We start from the raw sequence: 19,961 nt of genomic DNA on the forward strand, positions 1-19,961 counted from the left end.
AAACATTTTCGTTTTTTGACGCCTTATATTTTGTGAGATATCAAGGTGACTTTGAATTTTTTAGATAATATCGGTTTCTTTATACTCCGTTGTAGCCGCTAGGAAGATCAATTCATTTGGCCTTGAACCTCAAAAGGAAACGAAAATTTTTGGTGCGTAACTGCATCCCGCGTCGAGCAAGCTCTGTATCGGCTTGAAGATAGGCACAAATTAGTATTTTGATATTTGAAACGCGTGTTTTCTTACGTTTGACTGTATCTGTGATAACGTTATTTGATCACCAACGACTAAAAGAAGCTACCTCCAGTATTTACATTACTTTGGACCTTAGATTTAAAGTAAGTAATGCAGTACCAAAAAAAAAATATATGTATACATAAAGTCAATCTTAAAAAACTCAGAAGATATAAGACATCAAGGAAATCAAAATGTATTCATGCGATCAATCCCTTCGAAACAATAAATTTTATTTCAAACATTTTTCGATAAAGTCAATAGATAACGAATTATTTCAGGTGTTATTCCTTGGCTCACCTTGTGTGTAAAAAGATATCTTTTATAATATTTTGTTAAAAGGTTCGAGACAATTCGAACTCTTTTTATATCCATTGATAAGTAAAAATAAGTAATACTAGAATACCAAAGTAATAATTTAAAGTAAATTTAACCGAAAAGTTAACACCTAGGCACCAGTCAAAATAAAAACGTTTAAGCGACAAGAGACCAAGACCAAACACCAGCAATTGTCGAGTTTGTCCCAAATATTTCGCACAATTCATGTTCATTGAATAAGCATTTGCATACTGCTGAACAAACTTACTCGCTTGTAGATTACCCCTGGGCTTAGCTCCTAGAATTGCCAGGTTGACGTTTGCTTTGCGACCGTCGATTATAGGGTTAGGGTCTTTGCACGCCCTCTCTGCTGCTGGCCTGTCTCCCATGATCACCTGCGTACAGATCCGATCGATTATTCGACTAATCCTTCCGCTTCACCTGGATCTTGCACGCCTCTCCCTCATAAGCAACGATACAAGCCGTGTATGTACCATACATGTAGTACCCGGATATTTCAACGACGTTTCAGATAATCTATTCTGTTAGTTGTTCTAAAAATCGATATCAATTTTTCAATATAAGCCTCTATTGTTATATACAACAATTATTCGGTTCATTAACGAAAACCTGGTTTCTAAACTAATATTGGTAAACTGTGTAAAAGAAGCTTAAGAAACAATCAACTTTACGTTCAAACATATTTCTTTGATTATTTTTAAACTTTGTTCGAAACTTCCTGCGGAAACTACTATTTCATGTATGTATGGCATGGAACGTGTTCTATTTTCTTCATTACGCTTTTATTTGTAGCTTGATATTAAAAATATTTAATTTCAAAATAAACGAAACTTCTTTAATTTATCGATAAACGAATGAGGAACATTTAAGACAAACTTTATATTTTATAATAAACGGATCGAACAAAGTATAGATGGTTACGGAATTCATAGATACAGTACAAGAATACAAAATGAGTGAGTAAATTAATGAAAAAAGAAAATGTCTAAGATATTATGGAATGTTACTGGAATCACCGTAATAATGATCGCCAACTAGTTTTCATGTGATAGTGTAAGCACTACTACAGGTAATAACGAATATTTTTAACAGAATTTCCTTTCGACAATAAGAGCAATAAGGGCAATAAGGGTAATAAGGACGTTGACTCGTAGATTTCCATATTATCCTTTGTATAAGCAATGTATATTTGATAGAAAGGGAAACTGGTAATGAAGTACACCTACACGTATATACCTTTACGGAAGAAAGAACATCACGGTATACAGAAAATTAACAAAACAAGTCTTTTTGAATATGAGTGAACAAACTGGTTACGTTATCGTAACAAATTATACTATTATCTTTGTGCACTTAACATGTTTATTTCAACGGTCAACGACGGTTGAAGAATCTTTTCGAGTTTATATTTTAAATGAAAGTTCGTAAAAATATATAAATCCTATGGGGATAAAATTATTGAAAACAAAAATTACTACAAAAATAATGCCTACATAGGAATGACATCAAATTATACATTTGTTAAAACAACAATTTTTCAAACAAAATCATTTTGATTATAAATAACTAAAAATTAAATTCTATCGTTCCTCGTAGCTCCATTTTTTAATTGTAAAACCTTATGCTGCAAAATTGTTAAGATTTGTGATCGTCAAGATTTAGTACATATATACCTTTGGTATTACTAACAATGGTACAAATAAAAATATACATAAGCTACTCACTCTAAACTATTCACAAAGTCAAAACATTTCACAACAACAGCTATGAATCAGGGAAAGTAAAAACATATCGAATAAATAGAATGTGTTATTTACGATACTTACGAAACCATAGCCTCTACTTTTCCCAGTCTGCCTATCGGTAATGACCACGGCTTCCTCGATATCGCCATATACGTTAAAATGTTCCCTGAGACTTTTGTCAGTTGTGTGGTAGGGTAAACCCCCGACAAAAAGTTTTGTCCAAGTAGTATCTTTTTGTTGAGGCGTAGTACCAGCTAACGCACCAAGGCCCGAGACTAGTTCGTCCGGCCCTGGCGCCCCAACAGCGCCAACCGCACCGACGGCACTGAGACCAGCGGCACCAGGCATCAACATCCTCCAAATTTTGGCGAGATCACCGCCGGACGGGAGGACGACTTGCTCAATTTTGACACCTTCTGTGATACTTTGGTCAACGCTAATTACGTCACAGGCTTAACACCATTTAGACGATTGACGATCTGGTTATCTAGAATTGAAAAGAAATTCAAATTTTTATTAAGTACTAATTCTGTCAGTAGGACGTTCTAATTCGATAAACATTCTTCTTTTAATATAATCTACACTACTCTTAAAAAAAAGCATATTATGACATAAAGAAAGTGTATTATAAATTTCCTTCCCTTTCCTTAAAAAATATTTTTTATTAGAATTTAGTATTCATTGAGAGAGTAATTATTTTTTATGCGCTGTAAAAAAGGAGAATTTTTTCTAAGATGAAAAGATAACTACTGTACGTTTATGCAAAGTATTACTGTCATTAATTATTAAGTATCAGTTACTGTTATCTCTGACGTAATTTTCACAACTGAAACACGAAAAGCGATAAATTTTCTTTGCATTTGCGAACATATTTGGCTTTCTAGTCATGATACTCCAGAAACACTTAATAATGAAATTCTTTTTAAAAATACAAACGAATAAAAATAGCATCAAAAATACATATATAATAATAACTATTATGCTAAGACTTGAGAGAAATTGATAAAATTGGACATACATGGTTAAAAATACAAAATGCATGAAATACAATTTTATTGCAACCGAAGAGAAGCAAATTCAATAAAATTCTACGAGAAGACTGAAACATCCTGAAACGGGGCGCGATATGAACAAGGGAAAAGCAGAAAGTACGCGTTTAGAATTCGATACCCGTGATGGACGACCCTCCAACGAATCGCATCGCCCCGCATGATCTTCGTGAAATGCATAAACATACGTGCACAGGCATACAAGGATTTACGTTCATATAAAAAAGATTTCATGTATCCTACATTGCACGACAGTGAGAGAAAGACTAAAGTAAACTGTTTCTCCCCTTCTTATCCCGATACTCCAAGTACTGTTCTACCCTCTTCTCTCAATTCCCTTGAATCGATAATTCCTTCGTGCATATAAAGAGAACAGATAAAAATCCCCTTCTGCGCGGAAGCGGGACCCCCGTACACCGGGAAAAACCGGCGAGCCCGCCGGGAACAAGAACAGAAACAGGCACCACTGGTGTAGTGCCAAAAGAAGAAGGATGCGGAAAGGTGGGTACCTTGAAGAAAAAGAAAAGGGCAAGGAGAGAAGGGACCCTGACCTCCATTCAAGGCTCGGTAACGGCCTGAAAAGGGAGCCAGTTTTACTTCTTGTGAGGAGCAAAACTGCCCGGGCCGAACCTAGCTAGTACGGAGGGTATTTTTCGTGTGGCTCGGCTTTCGAGTTTCTGCAATGCTGCAGGCAAGGATAGAAACAGAGGTCTACAGAAGGGGCCCTCTTTTTCCTTCCCTTCCTCCGTCTCTCTTTCTCTTGCGCATTTTTTCCTTTTTCCTCCTTTCCATATTCTTCCACTTCTTTCTCACACTCATATTGTGAACACCAGGCGCAGGCCCTGCGCGAAGTGGGCCCTACGTTCTCTCCTGATCCTCTCCTCTACCCCTGCAACCCCCCCCCCCACCTGCCTTACTACTACCAGCACCGTTCGTGACAGTGCACCACTTCGCCAGGACGGCCCTTCCTCGTCTGTTCTGTCGGATCCCCCAAAACGACGGCAGCTGCTGCAGAAAACCGGTGCAGCACGCCGTATAATCATATTGTTGTATTGCCATTGGGTTCCTCCTCCACCACCATCGTTGCTCTTTCTCTTTTTCACTCTTTCTCCCTCTTTCCTCATCCTAGAACCAAACGTAACTACACTTGGGACGTTCGGTCGAGCATAAAGGCCGCTTTTCTGAATTCAGTTACCGTGGAAACAACGACCGTATTACGTACATAGTTAATGAATACTATGTTTTTACAATTCCAACATTTTTGTAATTTTCTTCTTGAATACGCTAGCAAATGAGATTTCGACAGCCGGCTGCGAGAATTTTTAGGTATTCCTCCAGCACAAGTGTGCTTCGAAGATCCAAGTTCAGATAACAGGCACGTTAGTATAGCCTATACAATTCGAACATCCCGGTTCTCGTACAAATACTACAAGAACTGAATCTCTTGAAAAAATAGAAATTCAAACATGGAATATTCTCAACTTTGTTATCATTTAAACACTTGATTGTCTGTTGCCTTCTACATATTTGCTGGCTTCGTTACAACAATAACAACAGACTACTTGAATTTTATATCGAATTTCTAACTTAAATAAAAATTATAATTATGTAATATATAATTATAATTTAAGTTACAATTATTTAATATATAATTATAATTTATAGAAAGTGTACAAAAAATAACTGTCAAAGGCCAACCGAATAATGAAAATAACAAGAGGTCGTTTTGTTAACAATATAAACATAGAAAATCTTAGAAGAAGAAGATATTGTAGAATATCCATGAATGTTACTTGGGTAACATTCAAAATTAGAAAGTTATTTAAAACGGGAACGTTTGTGCATTTGGTTCAGTGCACAAGAATCTTCACTCCGAGTCGAGTAAAACGATTCTATAAAAAGTAATATCAGCAATTCGAGATTCTTATAAATCAGTTGATTTTTATAAAGCAAGAAAAAATATGCGCTCGTTCGTATAATATACTTGAAAGCTACGTGCATTAACATTGTAAATATGTATTTCGCGCACTTTCCTTTTAATAGAAATCATTATGACATGTATAAAGCATCGGAAAAAATAGTTCCATCCTTTCAAGTAGTATAACCGGCCACTGTAACAACTGTACCTAGAGCATGATAACTAAGATCTGTGTCGTGCATAGATATGTTTAATCCTACTACTCTATTTGAAAATAAGATCATTAATAAACGTCTGATATGTTTCATAGAATCAAAAAAATAATTTATGCTATTAATAATTTTAGTATATTGAATTTATTAATCATATAGTAGATAAAACGTTACTCATAAGCTGAAGAAAATAGGTCAAAATAATATTCAAGTGAAAATAACATACATAATAGTATCTGAATATTAATTAGTCACTTAAGAAAAAAAGATACGCGTGCATTAAAATCTAGAATTAGTAATACTGAAGCAATTTCATAGAAATAGTTTCGATACAACTAAAGAAAGTCTCAACTACATATAATTGTGTTCTGATCACGGTGCAGCCTCGCACATTCGACACTGGCCGATTGCCACGCGCTCGACGAAACACGAAAATATCTTCTCGGCCAAAGTCGCAAAGGCCAGAGTTTTAGAAAACACGAGACGATGCCCGGCTTTGCTCGTGGACCGTGAAAAAACTTTGCAGAAAGAAACTTTTTAAACGTGAATCAAACGATACCATTACCAGTTGGATATACGAAATTTCTTTTTTTAACACGTTGGTTGAGATGTTATTGTAACTCTAAATGTTGTATCTCTTAAGAGCGCATAGAATTAAAAGCATCGTTAAATTATTTATGTTCTATATCAGAAGACTTGTTGAAACGCAATTGACAATGATCGTGTACGGTCTTGAAAAATGTATATGCTACAAATACTCAGAACCATGCAATTTTAATTGCTACTATTCTTGAAATGCAAGAATACTATACATATTCTTCAAAAACGATTTCTACTGGATGAAGATTATATTTTAGATTCTTATATCAAGCATATATTCTTTTTCTAATAACAATAAAACTTATATTCAAATCAAATTATTTTATGGAATATTTGATAATATATAGGCAATACGATGACACTCCAATTAGTGACCTTATTACGCGATCATTATTTTAATTTTAATATTGCGCTACACTTTGTTTACATAATATTATTTCTTCTATATATAAATCTTCTATACATTTCTTCTATATAAAAATTCCTATAAAATATACGTATCATTGTATTGTACATAAAAAATTACAATTTTAAATAAAAATATATTTTCTTTTTCTGGTAAAAAATATTGTATATCCTGAAGCAACGTATCTATCGAAAAGTCAGAAAAAGAAATTAAAAAAAAATGATGATTCTCCGTTCATTTACGCCAGACGGCTGTAATCACCTGCACACGTTTCCAGGCCTTCTGCTAAAGAGAAATCGTCGAGCCGACGTCGAGGTTTATTAATAAACGTTGTGGTACACGTGCCCGTCGTCGTGTACCCCTTTGTCGCGACGAGACCGCTGCAACGGGGGTGAAAGAGGAGCGACCGAGAGAATAAGCAGATCGTTTTACGAACACGCAAGATGGCCTCGCCGAAACATTTGGCCATCGGATAAACAGTATTTTCTAGACATATTTTATAATCTCTTGCCCCATTTCGCTTACTTTATTAAAATGATATTACAATATGGGAATATTCAAACATTCATACTGCAAATATCGACCTAAATTCATTAAAGCATTGTACATGCAAGAAAACCTTTCATAACGTTTCCAACAAATTATTATTTAGAAATATTGACATATAACAATGGTGAATAAACAATTACATCAAAATGTGTATTTGTAACGGTATTGTGCTATGCAATGCCTACTTAGTAACTCCATAATTATGTTATCGAAGAGCCAAAATATCGGATATGTTTCAACACGATTGAGTAATCGAAACTCCAACGGAATATTTGTATAGAAGCGACGTAAATGTTCAATACGCACCTTTAATTTTTCGAAGCACTATCACCTGATGCACTGGAACGTTGCTTTTTAATCCCAATGAAAAACACCAGGAAGATATTCACACCAATAACGTAGGTATCCTTCCAGCAGTGCAATTATCAGTTGATAATAAAAATCGACGTTATAAATTAAGTGCACACGTTCAACAGCCGTTCGCGTTAGGAAAAAATTTGATTCATTACTACGATATGGGAGAGAATTTCCCGAAATCTGACACGTTTAATGAACTGATAATATTAACGCGAAACACTTTTGATGACACGTAAGTACGTAATGAACGATATACTTTACAACTGACAATTTTTTGTACACGCACACATCCGACACGAACGAAGGCCCACGTGCGAGTACCGAACTGCCTTTAAGTTTGCAGTTACCGTGCTGCGCGCCAGTTCGTCGGGTTCTTCGACGATTTGTAATTTCATTGGTCCACTCAAACCCCCACTATTGTGTAGTACCAGTAGCGTAGCGCTACGACGACCAAATGAGACACGAATGAGATGCAAAAAGTAAAATCAGTTAGTGACGACGTGTTGACAAATCTTTCGTCATTTTACCTCGTAGAGGGATTTTAAATGCTAATTAACCGTGGATTAGAAGCTTTCGTGTTATTATCGAAATGAAAGATCCTATGTTTTTACTTTCTGATAATTATACGTTTTATTGATGATTTCCCATTCTTGAGAATAGAACAAAGAAATAGAGATAAAATTGATTTTCATTTACGCCATTTGTAATTACTCATACAGCACGAGATATAACTTTAACTATGCGGCATTCGTTTATTCTCTTTTTAAAATTTATGACACCATTATTCACGCTGTTATAATGGATAGAAAAGCAAACAAAAGACATTGTGGGTTAACTTTTATGCATACAATCACATTATTGCCACCTATTTCTTCTTTTAATTACTACTGACTAACGTATTTTTAACAATGTCGAAATTAAAATGTAACAAAATTTAGAGACAATGTGGCATTGGTGCATTTGCGACAGCGTTGGAAAGTAGCAATACCAATCCGAAATGATCCTACAGGATCCACGAGGCAAGGCGGTGGTCCGTCGAGGAGTATCAGCTGTTCGAATTATTATCGTTGCAGGCGACGGCAGATGTTCACTAGGCTAAAACGCTCCCTCGAAGGCTTTGAACCCGCTGATCTCTTTTCTTCGGAGCGGGTGAAAAACTTTCAAGGAAGCCTAACATCCCGTTCAATCTCACACAATATCCAGTTCCTTATCCTTGCTTTCCATAAGAGAATGAAACAAATTAAAAAAGAAACAATTAATAATGATAATAATGAAAAGAGGAATAAAAGCTTTCTCGATTTAATTCAATAGGAATCTTTTTAAACACGGTGTTTGTAACTTCAAAACTATATTTCATTTGACTTTTATTACTTCAAATGCTTCTGAGTGTCCTTCTTTATGACCCTATTTTAATATTATTTATTATACAAAATAGTCAGTTTCATATGGAATAACAACTTCCAAAACATTGAATATACATATATGTATGAGGTGTCCGCAGTAATAAACAGACAAAAGTAATGTTTTTAAAGGATCTCATAGATAATTGCGACAAAGATAATTTAACCAATCTCTTCTTCGATTTTGCACAATCGGTAATCTCTGTGTGTAGCATTGTTCGAAACCTGCCGTAGTTACGTGTCACGAAGTACGTATAAGATATCATCGTCGTCTGCGTTTGAAGGAGACCCCATAGGTTTGTGGCACGCGCTGCCAGCTGCCCCACAGCTGTCTCACTTCTCTGTCGTCCCCCATACACGAGACCGGGGTTCTTACCAGAGTGTAGTGCATTTACCACACAGAAGGAGTCTTTTCGCCTCTACATGCATGTACACCAAGTTCAAAATGCGTGTGTCCAAAACATATTTCGTAGGTATACTTACGTACGTTGTTACGTCGTTGCGTACTCGATGAGGTGCACCCTTGAGAAACGTCGAGACGTACGGCTCCAAGAGATAAACCGACACTTATTGTTTAGGAATGAGGTGTTTCTTCGACACATTTTCAAATATTTATAATATTTCGCATTCCAGTAGACACTTTTAATTTTTCTTGCAAATTTGTCTGAATATGTAATAAGAACGTGCGGCTAAAATTATAATACATAATTATTACGTGTATTAACCACAATAAAAAACGTAAAATTTTGTTTGTACAAAATTCATTAGATCAAACTATTTTACTGATCACCCGTGTATACTAATAGATATACTCGCAAATAGTAACCTCCTTGTAAGAAAGAAATCTTGCTACAAATGTGCATAAAAATGTTCAATAAGATGTAAAATACACGGAAGGATGAGATAACACGCTAAACAGAGAATAAACGTGGAATATAAAATAAAGATCTTGTGAAAAGATCAGTTTATATTTTTATGAAAATTCTATGGTTCACATTGTTTTCAAATATAAATTGAAACTTCGTAGATCTGTACTATATGTACTTCTATTCACATCCAATTGGTCCTACAATAATTGTTTCTTGAATATATACGGTAGCAATATTTTATCGTTTTACTAAAATACTCTGTGGGGTTTTACATTTGCGGTTTCTCATCCGGTTTGTCCGATACGCAGGAAATAGTCCTGAAGTGTCCTAGAGGATGCAAGGCTATTAGGTTTCGCGTGGAAAAAAGTATGAGCGATGTAGAAAAAGGTGGGGGGAGGAATAGTGACAGGAGATGAAGAGAGCAAAAGTGCTTATACTGAAAGTAGAAAAAAAAACGGAAAATCAAAGTACGCACGATGGAGACCGGAAATCCCAGGGCGTTCAACCCTGACACCCGGTATATATTTAGACTTAAGGAGACACACTCTAATCTGATCGCATAGATAAGAATGAACAGCCTATCGAATGCAATATCTTAAAACATAGTAAGTTTGTTGTATTTTAAAAAGCAAATCAGTCACTTTCTAGAGAACAACCAGAATACAAACGATGATAACAATAATAATAAGTAATATGCAGAAGATCCCCGGCTCGTGTTATATAAAATGGAAATTAATTAAATGAACTAAAATGACGTGTACATTGGCATCCTTTGGCAACTTGCAAATTTGTGCAATAGATAATCTACGCCGTTTCTGAGGAACTATGTTCGTTAGCACATTGTCCTGATAATATCGACATCCCTTTCCCTCCTCGAAAAAGAGTTAACGCTTCCGTGAAGGAAGTCGATCGTTTCCTATTTGCTTATTGCATAATCACGCACGTAATACTGTGTCAGTGTATCGAGTCTACCCCTATTCATACATCAAGTTTCAAAATAACCAAGCATGTGTGTATAGGTATAGGTTTTACACTTCTTAAATATTTACTGGATTTTATCAAAATAATTATGATTTCGTTACGTAATGAAACTATAATTATGTTATCAAAACTTTCATTTTCAGATCGTTCCTCAAAAATTTGTAAGTTATATATGCTATACTTTTTTCAAATTTCCACAATTAGATAGAATGTCTTATAACTTTTCTTAATATTTGTTAATTGTTAAAAATTTTATGCCTCCTGATATATCTAAAATAATGAAAATGGCGCTAAATAAAAAATTTGATTAAAATATTCTTAACTTAAAGCTAATTAAAATATTCTTACGGTAAGCAGTATAAGTAAGTAACGCGTTTTATAGTTTAATTGAATGAATAATGAAGATCAGAGGACAGATAAATTTTCTTTGTGAAAAACCATTCGTAAAAGCTGCAAAGTATTCGCGTCTTTAGAAACACAATACCAGCAGTGGCGGCCTTCTCGAAATAGACGAGAAGCCCAGCCCTCCAAACTCGTCCGAAAATAAAACAGGTTTCTTCCCTGCAAACCACGCTGTCCGATTGGTAGACTGACAGAAGAGTTTGCCGATTAAGCGACAATTAAAAAGAATTGCGATTTATGTTCCATTATTGTCAGATTTTGTACAGAAAGGTAAGTTGCAACTCGCAATGATTTTCCGTTTACAGATTATAACAACGACTTAATTAATTGTCAAACAATCTACAGTTCACAAAAACCAATAGGTACATTTTCTCAATTTGTAAATTCTGTTACCAACAGCGTATATTATTATATTATAGAGATATTGTAAATGTAATGAAAAGCGATTATTCTGGACTTATTATTTCAAAAAACACTTGGTTAACAGTCACACGACAGGTATCACACGACACATTACTTACAATACAGTTACAAAGTGTTAAAAAAAATAATTTGATGATTATAAAACAAATACTTCTTCGTTTAATATAGGAATAGAATATTTAAAAAATAAATAATGCGTCATAAATCATAAACTTCTATAATTCAGTTTAAGATCTACGTAGAATTTAAGAGCGCGCTGCTTTTATAAAATAATTATAGGTTATGCTGTTAAATTAATTAAAAATTAATAAATTTAATAAATTAATAAAATTAATAAATTAAAAAAACACAATATAAAAATCAGTATCAATGTTAATAATTAGTGTATGAGCGATAGACATTTGGCGTATGACTTGCATTAAAAACTATTAATTCCATTATACTTGATTCATTTTCATCTTGAAACAATACCCAATACATTTTTTTCTTATTCATACTCTTGGAATAACCATTATCTTCATTTTTATTCGATACATTGTTCATTAACACATGTCTTAATACTTTCACCTTTTTCCATTTATTCTTTGGCAAATTCTTCCGCATATTATCATTTGCATTATATGCAATTTTTTGAGCCGGAAATTTACTAAATGATTGCGGAGACTGTGTTTTATCATTCACTTCCAAAATCATATTCCTATTTTTATATTGCTTCATGTCTTTATCGAAAGACCATATATTCGTTAGATTATATATTTCTGCATATATTTCATGTACTTTCTCAGAATTTTCGCGTTTATAATTCCTTTTTCTATTCAACTTCATAAAAGAGTCATTAGCTTTTCTAGCTGATAAAAAAAGTGTCATAGTTTCCCATGATGAGATATTGTCGTCATGATCATTTACTATTGGACGTATTTCTAGAAACATAAATATTGTTAATATAAAATAACTATTCTACTTTATGATACTAGAAGTTGCATGCAAATTTTTTATTCTGTAATGTAATATTAGTATTAATTTCAATAGAAATATTATATGATAATTATAATCTTTGACAGTTTATCTATTTAAGAATATAAAATCTTGTATTTCATTAATATTCAAAATGAACATGTTAATTTTTCAAAGTTTTATAATGTTATTTATATTATTGGGTTGTTAGTAGCAGTTCTGACTGTTTAAATATAAAATTCAGTTTTATTCTTGACTGGAATGGGAGACGAATTTCAAATAACGGAACATCAAAACGAACGAAATTAATCAATCATCGATTCATTTCGAACGAAAATTCAAATCAATATACTCCCAGTTCGTTATTAAGTACAATAATTGCAAAGAAATAAAAAATCAATCAATCATCAGTATTAATCGTCAATAAAAGGGGTATCATTTTTTTAAAAAACAATAGCTAAACTAAAAAATGTTGAACCTTAGTTGGATTTTCCTATCCTATTTACTCTATCCATCTATTTTACAATATATTTTACCACAAAATTTCAGGCACTAGAAGCCTATGAAAACTGTTTGAAAGAGTCCATTATTTTTAAAAAACGAGTTTTCCCGAACAAGCAATTATAAGATCATTAATAGATAGTAAATTGTACTTGAAAAAAGGTAATATGTACAATGTTCAATAAAAATGCTATTTCCATAAAGGTACGTTTCACTATGAACTTTTCAAACAATTCAATACTTAATGTTTAATAGCGTCTGTAATCATAGAATTGCATTATCGAATAGAAATATTACATGCACAGTAATACTTACTTGTTTCGTAATAATAATATAGAAATATTGAAGTAAACAACAGAAGTAGAAATACTTTTATTCTTTCACAATACATATTATGTAGTAATGTTTTCTAAACTATTCTTTGAATTATACGAGAACGTGTTCATTAAAGGAATGTAATGAAGCAATCCGTAATTATTACTGATCTATCCAACGTAGGTACACAACACATTGTTAGTATAGTACATGAAGGACATAGTTATTTACACCCAACTAGGACATATACATGCATATATATACTAAGAGACAATTCATACAATACATACAAATCATTCTACTGACCGATAATAATCATTTAACACTTATGTAACTGAATACATGTTATATTATACATTTAATTATATTTTTTAAAAATATATCATGAAATTTATTTCATTAATTGGAGGATAAAATATTTTATTTATTAGCATATTACTCTATCATGAGCATTTACATTGTTACGTGGTTTATACGTTACAATGATCCTAGGCTACAGGTCTGAAATCAGTATTGGTAAATGGTGGTGTATTATCTGATGTATAGAAAAATCGTTTATAGTCGTTAGGCGGATATTCGGGATCCTGATGAAACTGACTCGATGGATAAGAATCAACAGGTGGTACGGAATAATAGCTATATCTGTTATCTGAATAAAAATTCACAGGTTTGTCATAAGAAGGTAAATTGTAATTAGTATGTTCGTAATCGTGATATTTATGTTCGTACGATTCCGTAGTAAAATCGATTTGGTTTATGTCTTGTGGATATCCTTCATAATAGCCATAAAAAGGTGGATTTGTTTGGTTGTTATTCACTGTTGAATTTTGTGTAGTATTGATTGTCATTGAAATTTGAGTCGTATTTCTACTAGCTGTGTTGGTAGGAACCATTGTTTTATTTACAGTTTGTAGATTCGATGTCATTAACGAACTATCAGCATTTTCACGTTCATTGACAATATCTTTCACCAAGTTGCCTTGTTTCGTATTAACTCCTTTTCGCATAATGCACGCAATAGCAGAAGATGATTGTATCTGTTAACAAATGAGATACTGTTATAAATTATATTAAATGAGATGATTATATAAATTATTAAATATTTCTCTTATTTTCTTATAACAAAAGTCAGCTTTATAATGTATGTGTAATGATATCTATCGAAATTTGATATTCATTTTTAATCTGCTACACCACTTTATGTACTCTTCCTATATGTTGCTTATAGTAATACGAATAAAGTATTGTAGAAACTACTAGTTAAAGCAGGACATTATTCAATAACCTAGAAGAAATTAAGCTTAAATTCATTTTTCGTACTTGTGATTAAACATATTTATATGAAATATTATGTCAGCAATGTTTATATATGTAATGTTCCTATAATATTCATATTAATTGTTAGATCTTTACAATTATAGCAAAATTCAACAAAAAATTCGAAATACTTTTTAAATATTTTAATAATAATTTATAAACACATAGTTAAATCAATTTTTATTGAATGATACATTTTTAAAAAATAAGGTTGATAAGTGATATTTCAGTTCATTATATGGTACAAATAAAAGTTAAACACATACTTAAATGTATAAACATATTTATAGAAAACGCGTACATAATGCGTATACTAAAATGATGATTATATCTCTTTAAATTAAATGCCATGAAAAATGAAATATCAGATAATTTTCTGGTCTAATTTCTATTTGCTCACTTTACCAAATCCTTACCTTCTCTTCCGCGTTCCGATCGCCCTCCACTTGGGACTCTACACTCTTGTCAGTATCTTCAGTGTCGTTCGGATTTCTGATGTTTTCAATTTTCTGAGCTTCCTCTACATATTCGTCACTATTATTTAGCAGATCAGTTGGTTTGTTATCGAACAAGTTCAATACTTGCGGATTTTGTGTTAACGGTTGAAAATTGTTTTGTATCCCATTAATTGACTGTGACCGTAGTAGATCCCATAAAGGATAAATTCCGAAAGGAGTGGCTAATATATAAGGATACGACACGTAAGGATAAGGATTATAAATTGCAGCAACTTGAGGTGAAATTCGAGAAGCACCAACATTCACACTCAACGGTGGCAATTTGGTGTAGGTTTTTACATCGGACGACGCTGCACCTGCTAAACCACCAACACTTAAACCAGCTAGAAAAGCCAAGCTTCTTAAAATTTTAGATTTCCTGTTCGAAGAGTCGATCTTCATATTCGCAATTTTCTCTAAGCCTTGTAATGTAACCGAGTTTTGTTTCGAAGACGTATCCATCCGAGAAATTTCTTTCTCTGGCATCTGGATGTTATCACTATCTGTAGTTGTTGCTCTTAATGATCTATGGATTACTTCTAAATTTTCTGTCGTTGCTGTAACTCTGTAACGTATTCCTAAATAAAGCGTAATAATTAATGATACAATTCCACTGGAATGTAAATGTATTTATTATTACTTATATTTAACATAAATATAAATACTTACTACCGCAGTTAATAAATACAGTTAAAAGCACAAAGATCGAGAAATTCATTGTTACTGCTTGATGTTCCGAACAAGAATGAGAAGAAACTGAGGAATCTATTTGACAAAATTCAAAACCTGCGGGTTGCCCTCATCTTCTATCTTGTGAAAGTGTGTTTTCTAGATATGGTCGAAAATATGTTAATTGTGCCTAAGTTTCTTCGTTAAAATATGTGGGTTTTACTATGCATATTAAATATCTAATTTTAACATTATTATTTATAGTAATAATATCAAATTTTCTTAATATAAAAATTTTTATTATTAAAATTATTTTTAAATTTTTCATTGCTTACACAAATACATTATTTTAATAGAAATAATAATTTAAGAGATAATATACAGGCATAATATTAAGCTGCGACATTATTTTAGTTTTTTAAATTTGGCGGGCATTATAGCGACACTATCTATATATATATGTATATCGTGTTGCTTTAGTTCCGCCATAGAAGAAGTCTACTTTTACGAATCAACGAATTTTCAGACAAAATGAATGGTTCAGTTGAAGATAGTACACATTTGAATGACAATATAAACGTGGAATTTGCGACTCCTGAAAAGCAAGAAGCACGTGCATTTTTGCGCGAACGATTTCTTCGTGTAATTACTGGAATTGTTGGTATGAAATAGCACTTTTTTAAACCTATTTCCTTTTTCTTCAATCGAATAAAAAAATGTTTTAACATTCCTATAAATGCATAATCTTGTTTAAATTTTTATAATAGCAGCTTTCCAGGAAGTTAGTGCAGTTGAGTATAAAATTGCTCAAATGTGGCGCCAGTATCAAAAAAAACTTAGCCTAATGCGCGAATGTACATAAATTATTAATTTTTTTAATGTCAAAAATATTATAAATAAAACAATTTAGGAATATAAAACACAAAGAAACTACATGATAAATTTACAATTAGAATTATTATTATCTTTATTTTAAGGCTAACTAGAATTATTTGAAAAGATTCATCATGTAATCATAAATTATTTGTTATAGGTAAACAAGCAGAATTTTATCTGTATGAAAATACACAGGTTTCTGCTCAATTTAGAGGTTGTGATGTGGATTGTTTAGAAGTGTTTGTACGGAACTTGGAAACACCATTAGGCACAATTCCAGAAGCTGTTTTAAGAGCAAGTGACATTATTTATCTAAATATCCATGATATTAATAAAGAATAGTAAAGCTTCAAAATACAAGTAAGTAATATTAACTCTCTTATGTTACATAGAAAAGAATACTTTTATTTTTCAACTTTTTTTTAGTAACTTATATAAATATTTATTTACATTTTACAATTCACGAACGACGCATATTTAACATTGTATTTATTTCCGAAATAATACGTCTTAAGTGATCAATGATTTCCTTGAGATGTCTATTTTTTAATACCACTTGCTGAAAAAATTAAATATAACATCTTAATTTATGAAAAAAATATTTGTTTCCAATGTTTTATATTAATGTTTATACTCACTTCCATGATTTCCTTGCTTTCCTCACAAGCAAGTCTGTAGGCTTCAGAAGTCTTTTTCTCATCGGATTTCATATCCCATTCTTCTTTTAAAGGAATTAGACTTTCTATATGCGTATATTCCATACCTTGAAGTTGACAGTTTTCATTGCATTTTTCATAAATTACTCTCAAACGTCTAAATAATAACTTAAGTGTCCTTAATTGATCCTGTACTTTATTCTTTTTTTCATTAGCTAAATTTGCACCTTGTGCCATGCCTAAAATTATAATGCTGTATAACATAATTGAATGTATATCGAATACAACTAAGTAATCTTATTATACCATTTGGGGGTTGAAGAACTCTTAATGTTTGGAAGATTTCCAGACTGCGACTAACAATGTCTTGTACAGTTTCTTGACCAAATCTGCATAAACTAGCAGTGTTAAATTCTTTATTTTGTTGTTGTTGTTGAGGTGGTGGTTGCGTAGGTGGAACAGGAGTTTGTGGTGTTGTAGCTTGGTTGCTTGCTTGATTACTCTGTTGTACCATTGCAGCTTGTTGCTGTTGTTGTAATTGTAATTGTTGCTGTTGCATCTGTTGTACTTGTTGTTGCATTGCAACTGACTGCTGTTGTTGTTGCTGTTGTGCCAATACTTGTTGAGCACTGGGCATACCCATAGTATTGGAGCCTACTCCACCTACACCAACTCCGACTCCGACTCCTACACCAACTCCAAATTGTTGTGGATTTACCATACCTATCAATATTTTGTATTAATATTACTGTATTCCTCTAATATTTGCCTCTTGGTCACTTTCTGTAACTAATACTTATACTACATTATACTTACTACCTTGTTGTGGCCCCATTAAGCCAGATACCATCTGTCCTCCGCCAAACTGCGTTCTCATTGCAGATTGTTGTACACTAGGGAACCCAGATGGGAATGGATGTTGCTGGCCAGCCATCTTGTCACAGCTTTAAATTTGAAAAATTAAATTGAATGTAAATGTGTGATAGTGTAAAGAAAATCAGGCAATAATTAAAAAATTGTTAGGTTAAGTACTCTTGTAATGCTATATTTTGGCTATTTATATATATTTTACAATTCCGGACAACACTTTTATTTAAAAAATTTGTCTTCAAATAACTGATATTTTATCTTTAAATGTAAGAAGCAAAATAATCATTAAAATGCTAATCCTAAAAGTCACAAATTATATTAACTTTTTATTATATTAACGAAATCAATATTTTTTGTTACGATATGTTTCTTACTTGGTAATAAATCGAAAATTACAGAATCACGCCATCAGCAGAGAAACAATAATAAAATATGCACATTTCCACTAACATGTGCAACGTAAAAGGCACAAATTACATCTTACATGCACGTTGTTGACATCACATCGCGCATCTATAGAACTAGAAAGGAGATGAGAGTGTTCACCCCCGTATTTCTGGTTGTTTCACAGTACAGGTGCTGCCCCATGCGGCATAGTGCTGAAGGTGGAACACGCTGGCATATACAAGAATCTATGTATTTAAATTTAAAGTTAGGAATTTGCCTTGTTTTTTGTTATATACTAACGCAGACAAGAACCTATTGAGTTCTATGCTACAAGAACCTAATTAATTGTACGGTTCTACAGAAATGTTCGTCCCTACTTTTCTATCTGAGACCATCCTGAATAAATGCGGCGTCTTGTATAAATCGGGATGCGCTTATATAAATAATAGATTGTATTTCCTCGAAATTCGCTTACAATATCATATCATTTTAATTAAAAAATATTACGGGCATATTGATAAAAATGTCATAAAAAAGGGCCAATAATATAAAAGATTTATTATTGTATTGTTGGCTTATCGATATTCGATCTTGAATAGAAAAAGGACTATGTAATTGTATTATTCTAAATCCTAAAATATCATTAAAATGCTAAAATGCGAGGGTTCTTGTAGCGTTGAACTTAATAGGTTCTTGCCTATGCTAGTGTACAATCAAATAGAGCAAATCCCTAATTTTATAGGGTTTTGTATATGCTGCCTTCGGCACTTCGCCGCATGGCGCAGCACTAGTCCGGGAACAATCAGAAGCATAAGCGTGGACACTCATTTCCTCTCTGTTATTATGTTGTATTTAAAAAATAATGTATATAAAACACGATATCACCCTGAAAGATCATCTTATTAAAATAAAATTTTGACAGGGAGAGTTACGTAAATATAAATTCTTGTAATCAATAATGGCAATAATGTAGTATAAGCGCAAGGACAGCAGCTTTTACTATGTTAGTAACAATCGTCTATTTTGATATATATCTATTCATTGTTTTTGTAGAATAGAATTCTCTTTCCTAAAATTATAATATAGTGATATCTTTTAAACTTTCTTCCGCCCGTCATTGTATATATAATATACAGCTATATCTTTAAAATATAATACTATTTATAATAAGAATATATACATATACTTACGTTTTACAGACATTATGTTTTCCAGTTTGTTTTCATGTATATTTCACAATATACGTGCACTGAGAATCTAGTAAATGAGTATACGTTATACTTTTTGCTGTTCAAAATTCCATTATATATACGTAAATGTATAACATTAATATTCTAAGAATTTTATGTGAATATAATTTATAGATACAAAATGTAATGTATACCTCTTTTATTTTTAATATATAATAATATTAATAATATTATATTAATATTAT

General features: G+C 32.4%; 4 protein-coding genes and 1 long non-coding RNA gene across 10 annotated transcripts in view; 1 reads left to right on the forward strand and 4 right to left on the reverse strand.

The window, feature by feature from the left end:
• Window positions 1-7,763, reverse strand: part of LOC117243491 (RNA-binding protein 24-like) — a 28,442-nt gene extending 20,679 nt beyond the window's left edge. For 2 of the 5 annotated variants that reach the window (XM_033511020.1, XM_033511023.1), the window contains exons 1-3: window positions 7,359-7,762; window positions 2,400-2,805; window positions 821-947 (exon numbers count right to left, since the gene is read on the reverse strand). In XM_033511020.1, coding sequence (XP_033366911.1) covers window positions 821-947; window positions 2,400-2,672 — 400 coding nt within the window. In that variant the 5' untranslated portion in view covers window positions 2,673-2,805; window positions 7,359-7,762. Of the gene's footprint in view, window positions 1-820; window positions 948-2,399; window positions 2,806-4,275; window positions 4,493-6,764; window positions 6,786-7,358 lie in introns of those variants that run through there. The other 3 variants (XM_033511021.1, XM_033511024.1, XM_033511022.1) reach the window with 3 other exon arrangements.
• A 374-nt stretch (window positions 7,764-8,137) lies between these two features.
• On the reverse strand, window positions 8,138-9,507 carry LOC117230167. The gene is made up of 2 exons (XR_004492718.1): window positions 9,297-9,507; window positions 8,138-9,228 (listed from the first exon to the last, which is right to left on the reverse strand). It is a non-coding gene; the product is annotated as an uncharacterized LOC117230167 (long non-coding RNA).
• A 3,581-nt stretch (window positions 9,508-13,088) lies between these two features.
• On the reverse strand, window positions 13,089-16,196 carry LOC117243466. Its single transcript, XM_033510972.1, has 4 exons — window positions 16,120-16,196; window positions 15,738-15,896; window positions 14,988-15,646; window positions 13,089-14,291 (listed from the first exon to the last, which is right to left on the reverse strand). Exons 2-4 carry the CDS (start codon window positions 15,784-15,786, stop codon window positions 13,743-13,745), a joined length of 1,257 nt encoding a protein of 418 aa, XP_033366863.1. The 5' UTR covers window positions 15,787-15,896; window positions 16,120-16,196; the 3' UTR covers window positions 13,089-13,742.
• Window positions 16,197-16,213: 17 nt separating this feature from the next.
• On the forward strand, window positions 16,214-17,138 carry LOC117243471 (gem-associated protein 7-like). The gene is made up of 3 exons (XM_033510983.1): window positions 16,214-16,398; window positions 16,771-16,973; window positions 17,040-17,138. Exons 1-2 carry the CDS (start codon window positions 16,269-16,271, stop codon window positions 16,953-16,955), a joined length of 315 nt encoding a protein of 104 aa, XP_033366874.1. The 5' UTR covers window positions 16,214-16,268; the 3' UTR covers window positions 16,956-16,973; window positions 17,040-17,138.
• On the reverse strand, window positions 16,998-18,679 carry LOC117243468 (mediator of RNA polymerase II transcription subunit 30-like). Of its 2 annotated transcripts, none has more exons than XM_033510978.1 (5): window positions 18,514-18,679; window positions 18,089-18,213; window positions 17,576-17,992; window positions 17,252-17,508; window positions 16,998-17,172 (listed from the first exon to the last, which is right to left on the reverse strand). In XM_033510978.1, exons 2-5 carry the CDS (start codon window positions 18,201-18,203, stop codon window positions 17,074-17,076), a joined length of 888 nt encoding a protein of 295 aa, XP_033366869.1. In that variant the 5' UTR covers window positions 18,204-18,213; window positions 18,514-18,679; the 3' UTR covers window positions 16,998-17,073. The 2 variants fall into 2 exon arrangements, with proteins under 2 accessions (XP_033366869.1, XP_033366868.1); XM_033510977.1 differs by having other exon boundaries at window positions 18,086-18,213.
• Window positions 18,680-19,961: the final 1,282 nt, after the last annotated feature.

This window comes from Bombus vosnesenskii, unplaced genomic scaffold (assembly GCF_011952255.1).
Source record: "Bombus vosnesenskii isolate JDL3184/JDL3185 unplaced genomic scaffold, Bvos_JDL3184-5_v1.1 scf7180000013266, whole genome shotgun sequence".
NCBI classification, from domain to species: Eukaryota; Metazoa; Arthropoda; class Insecta; order Hymenoptera; family Apidae; genus Bombus; species Bombus vosnesenskii.